The sequence below is a fragment of the Scophthalmus maximus genome, chromosome 4, assembly GCF_022379125.1.
Source record: "Scophthalmus maximus strain ysfricsl-2021 chromosome 4, ASM2237912v1, whole genome shotgun sequence".
In the NCBI taxonomy this organism is placed as follows: domain Eukaryota; kingdom Metazoa; phylum Chordata; class Actinopteri; order Pleuronectiformes; family Scophthalmidae; genus Scophthalmus; species Scophthalmus maximus.
This window is the reverse complement of record NC_061518.1, coordinates 4,284,518-4,290,357: the sequence shown is the minus strand read 5'-3', so window position 1 is coordinate 4,290,357 and position 5,840 is coordinate 4,284,518. Positions and strand designations below refer to the sequence as shown.

Here is a 5,840-nt window from a genome sequence, read left to right as displayed (position 1 = left end):
AAGTTTTGTTTTAACAATTATTAACCAGGATGATACAGTTTCACACAATTTAGCACGTGGCAGACCGGAGTCTCAAAGGGTAAGTGATGATAACAACTCATGTCCGCTTTGCAACGGTGTCAATTAAGAACAGTAACAACAGTAACACTGGTTATGTAGTTGTTTCCATGAGGATCATTTTATAAAATGGCAACGGCAAAACCAGTAACCAGGACAAAAAATAAAACTATGCAAAATTTTGAACATTGCGTTCATGCTTGCTGCGTTCAATCTCACCAGCAATTGAATCAAGCTAAGCATTGAAACTACAGCTACTTTTTAATGTCAGCATGAATAAGAATATAACTGTAATCTGACTACCACCTATTTAAATTGTAACAGTAACTATACAGTTGTATTCTCAATACTCAACTCTGCTACACGTATTCCATTACTCCAACACTGGTTGTATCGTGTAATAAACTTTGTGGCAAAATAAAAACTAAATATATATACATGATTATAATCCCATATTTATATATGGGTACAGGGATGCAACATTGTGTTAAACATTAGCCCGTAGGTTACACTTCAACTTGCATCATAAATTAATTTATTTAGGTTGACCTAACATGAAGGGAGGTGACGTTATTCAACCCTTGAACCCCCCAGTAAACTGCAATGTAAAAATAAAAAATTATATTGTGTATTTCCCTTGCAATTATTTACCAGGATATCACACAATGTCCCTCAACTTGTAACATAACAGAGTCTCGAAAGGTAAGTGATGACTAGACAGTCACTTTTGCAGCTGACATATCCATTTACAACAACAATAACTCTGAAAAACTGATAACATTTTAGTTATTGTGTCAGATACTGGACTTGGCATTGCACTGCACAGGGAATTATTAATTTAATTGATAAATTGATTTTGTTTTGACTTCCTATTAAATCAAGAACATTTGAGCCACTTAGGGGGGTGAATGGAGAGAACTTGTTCAAGAAAACAATGATTCAATGTTCCATACTTTAAAATCTTTGAGCGTGGCAACTCATTTATTTACAGCAGAAAGATGGCAGGAGAAAGACAGCGTTTGGTTGATGGTAAGAAACCTTTGATAGATGCTGCAAATTGATGTCAATTTTTTTGCCGAAATTTTATTTCTAATATGGTATTTAGTTGTAATGGTTAGTTTCTGCCCACTTACGAGTGACATTGAATCAGTTAGAAAAAAAGGATCTATTATTATTCATATGCCCGTCACATCTGATCCCTTTTTCTTTTTTCTTTTCATTATTATGCAAATATTGGAAAGAGGAGTCAAGGTGTTAGACAATAAATACAGCACATTTTGTTTACAGCGTCCTTGTTTCTCTTTTTTCCAATTTTCGACTTCAAAACACATGAACACAATGAAGTCGGAACAACACCTTCTCAAGTCGGGAAACGGGACCTTCTGAAGGGCGCGCGAATGAGCAGGCGAATGCACAAAATTCTAAATTGCCATTCTGAGAAAGCCTTTACAGACCCCGGACACCGACATTGATGAGCAGCGGGGCATTTTTGTGCCTTGTGAATCCGACTGATGCACATTGCAGACCTCGGTTTATGTAAGGCTTATGTAACATAGACACTCACTTCCAGTCTTTGTATTTTTATTGGATATTTCATCCGATCAATAAATCTGATGATTGACGTGTGCGTTTACCACTTTCAGTTCTTTTTTCCTGCTCAGGATTCATTCATGTAGGTCACTGCCCGGGAATAATCCCTCACGCAGTGGAAAAATGAGGACGGGACTCTCTCCTTGAAATAAACTTGGCTCGTCATTCGCTGCCAGGAGGCGGCAAAACACAGGTGGTCGGTCTGGTGAGCGATGTGCTAACACCTAAGGAATTCTTCGTGCTAACAGCTACAAAGGCCACGAGGCGATGATTTTTACCCTTTGTTATACTTTGAAATAAAATACTGATCAACTGCAGATTTGAAAATAAAACAAGAATTATGAAAGCCTTTTATTTGCAATTCTAAATCTATATGTTTCAACTGTTAGCAAGGATAGAGGTGACCAAAAGTCGCATGCGTAGTTCTACTTTATAATAATAATACATTTTTATTCATAGAGTACTTTTTATTGCTAAAAGCAATCTCAAAGTGCTTTAAAGAGAAAACACTCACTGAGCACACATGAAATTAATTTTCAATCATCCACTCATGAAGTCGCAGTGCAACACATTAAATCCTGCAGATGCAAGTCAGGAGCTTCAGTTAATGTTCACATCAAACTTAAGGCCAGTGGAAAAAAGTTTGGGGTTATTTTAGAAACTGCTGATCTTTTACATTCAACAGTGACACAATGGTGCAAAAGCAAAAACATGTGAGCAGCAGTTCCGTAGATGGAAACATTCATTCACGAGAGAAGTCAGAGGAAAATGGCTGGAGCCGACAGACGAGCTACGGTAACTAGATAAGCGCTCGTTACAACTGTGGCGAGGAGGGGAAGCTTCTCGGAATGCACAACATGTCAAACCTTGAGGCAAATGGGCGACAACAGTAGAGGCCCACGTCGGATTCCACTCCTGTCAGCCAAGAACTGAAATCTGAGGCTGCAGTGGGCACACGCTCACCAGAACTGGACAGTGTGAGACTGGAAAAATGTCGCCTGGTCTGGTAGGATCAGAATTTGGCATCACGGGCATGAAAACATGGATTTAGCCTGCCTGGTGTCAACAGCCTGCTGGTGGTAGTGGTGTTATAGTGCAGGGAATGTTTTCTTGGCTCACTTTGGGCCTCTTAATACCATCAATATTTGATGAATGCATTGTTTCTATATCGTTACTAACATGTTCCACCCTTTTATGGCCACAATTTATCATTCATCCCGCTGGTTTGTGAACTGACGTTTTGAATCCTCAACCATTTCGACCAGCGCCATCTTTGGTGGCCTGACTGAGTGCATGTCCACTGCACTGACACCTGCCACCTGCACCCATTGGCCGGCACTAGCTGTCAATCATGTCAAAACAAATATCATGCTATATTGAAGAAAAACTTTAAACTAGTGACTGAACCATAAGCTCCTCCAGAAAATGTTTACTGACGTTATGAATCAAGTTAGAAGCAGCGTCATTTTCTCATTGACTTTCATAGAAACTGACGTCTTTTTACAACCAGTGGAGTCGCCCTCTGCTGGTATTTCCAGAGAATACAGGTTTTAGGCACTTCCACATTGGCTTCCCTTTCCGTACCCAGAAGTATATACGTCCTTTTTTATAGAACAGTAAATGATGGGCCCCTTTGGGATGCGGTAGAGTTAGAGATTTGCTGGATGAATGTGCGGCCGACAGATCTACAGAAAGGATGCGATGCAATCCTGCCAACACGGAACAAGAATCGCCAATGTCTTGTGGAAACAATGACTGTAAGGCTGTTTTGAGAGGCACCACACGGTATTTGTACATTAATATAGGTAAATTATACAGCCTACTTTTGTACTATAGGCTTTTTTAAAGGGGGTGGTGAAAGACAACTTCATATCTGGAAGTAAAATACCAATCAAATACTGTGGAAAATAATCATTTCCAAGTCCTGATTTTCCAATTATGATTTACACCAGTATGTATCGTCATAAAAAATTTTTTTTTTTAAATATCAACAGCAGAATGACCCCTGCAAGAATAACATTATTATACATTATCCACTGTCATGATCTGTCGGCCGCACTAAGCAGCATTTTAATGCTGCAGCAGGTTAATGCCCCATAATTTAAACCAAATAATGTAATAAGCACTAATGTCTCAGCAACAACAACAAAAAAATCCCATAGGAAATAGAATCCACATTTTCTGCCACAATAAGTCAACATGTTGTGAGGATAGAAAAGTTTAATATGCAATGATTACAGGACTTTAGACTTTATTCCTCAATTAAGTTTTGAACCGTCTGCGCCAAAACTTGTCACGGTTCTGTTGCACTGACACAAACTTTGCCCCCCCCCCGGCTTTAAACAGCTTGGCCCCGGCGGAGGCCTGGTCCACTGCAGACTGAACGCAGCCTTGTAAACTGACGGAGGGGCTGTAATTTGAGTGGAGCACTGAGGTATTATTAGACCAAAAAAAAAAAAAGAAAAGAAAAAGAAAAAAACGGAGCGCGGCACTTGAGACGTCCAGATGTTGCGTTCGAGGCACCGGGAGAAGTCGGGACTCTACGACTGTCGGGACTGGACGCCGCATCAAACTTCCCTTCGCGCCGCGTTTTGCCCGCTCACCGCGATGGAAGCGGGCAGCCTCGACTGAGGGAAGAGGCAGTTCACGCGTTTCTGAACACACTTCGTCCTCGAGGAGCAAGAAGAGGATATCTCAAAGGGGGACGTGGAATCTGCACAACAAAGCGCCTCGAACTAAACTGCGCACTTTCGGACGTTTAAATCCTCCTTGACATGTTTTGGGGGTTTGGGAATTAAATAGTCCATCCGTTTGACTCGTGAGCTGAAATATCAACCTTGATACACGTTTTTGTTTTGTCTATTTGTGCTTTTTTTCTGCTTTTGTTTTTTTTTCCGCGGAGCACCATGGCGCTCCTTCACTGGCTCCTGTGCGCCGGCGCGCTGTGGCTGCGGCCGCGGCCGTGCGGCGCCGCGTACCGCGGACCGCTGCAGCCGGAGATGTCCAACGGCACCTTCCACCACTACTTCGTGCCGGACGGCGACTACGAGGACAACGACGACCCGGAGCACTGCCAGGTGCTCTTCAAGATGACGGACGAGCGCAAGTGCGCGCTCGCCGAGGACCAGAGCGCGGTGGTGCGCGACGACTTCACGCTCGTGCGGCGGCAGATCGAGGACTCGGCGCGCGTGCTCGAGGGCATCGGCCGCAGCGTCTCGTACGACCTGGACGGCGAGGACAGCTACGGCCGCTACCTGCGCCGCGAGACGGCGCAGATCGCCGAGGCGTTCGCCAGCTCCGAGCGCGCGCTGCTGGAGCTCGAGGTGAAGTTCCGGCAGAGCCAGGAGGGCGAGCTGCGCGAGGAGCACCGGCTCGGCGACGACTTCCTGCGCATGGCGGTGCACGCGCGCGACGCGCTGCGGGAGACGGCGGACGTGTCCGCGGGCCTGCGCGACAAACACGAGCTGCTGTCGCTGATCGTGCGCAGCCACGGCACGAGGCTGAGCCGGCTGAAGAACGAGTACATGAAGTCCTGAGAGGGAAGAGTCCCGTCCCCGTCCCTCTCCTCCTCTCATCCTCTCCTCCTCTCATCTTCTCCTCCTCTCCTCCTCTCATCTTCTCCTCCTCTCCTCCTCTCATCCTCTCCTCCTCTCATCCTCTCCTCCTCTCCTCCTCTCATCTTCTCCTCCTCTCCTCCTCTCATCCTCTCCTCCTCTCCTCCTCTCCTCCTCTCATCTTCTCCTCCTCTCCTCTCATCCTCTCCTCCTCTCATCTTCTCCTCCTCTCCTCCTCTCATCTTCTCCTCCTCTCCTCCTCTCATCCTCTCCTCCTCTCATCCTCTCCTCCTCTCCTCCTCTCATCTTCTCCTCCTCTCCTCCTCTCATCCTCTCCTCCTCTCCTCCTCTCCTCCTCTCATCTTCTCCTCCTCTCCTCTCCTCCTCTCCTCCTCTCATCCTCTCCTCCTCTCCTCCTCTCATCTTCTCCTCCTCTCCTCCTCTCCTCCTCTCCTCCTCTCATCCTCTCCTCCTGTCATCCTCTCCTCCTCTCCTCCTCTCATCCTCTCATCCTCTCATCCTCTCCTCCTCTCATCCTCTCATCCTCTCCTCCTCTCATCCTCTCCTCCTCTCCTCCTCTCATCCTCTCATCCTCTCCTCCTCTCATCCTCTCCTCCTCTCCTCCTCTCATCTTCTCCT

General features: G+C 45.5%; 1 protein-coding gene across 1 annotated transcript; it reads left to right on the top strand.

Moving 5' to 3' along the window:
• Nucleotides 1-4,024: 4,024 nt before the first annotated feature.
• On the top strand, nt 4,025-5,321 carry fibinb (fin bud initiation factor b). The gene has a single exon (XM_035629308.2). The coding sequence runs from the start codon at nt 4,554-4,556 to the stop codon at nt 5,181-5,183; it is 630 nt and encodes a 209-aa protein (XP_035485201.1). The 5' UTR covers nt 4,025-4,553; the 3' UTR covers nt 5,184-5,321.
• Nucleotides 5,322-5,840: the final 519 nt, after the last annotated feature.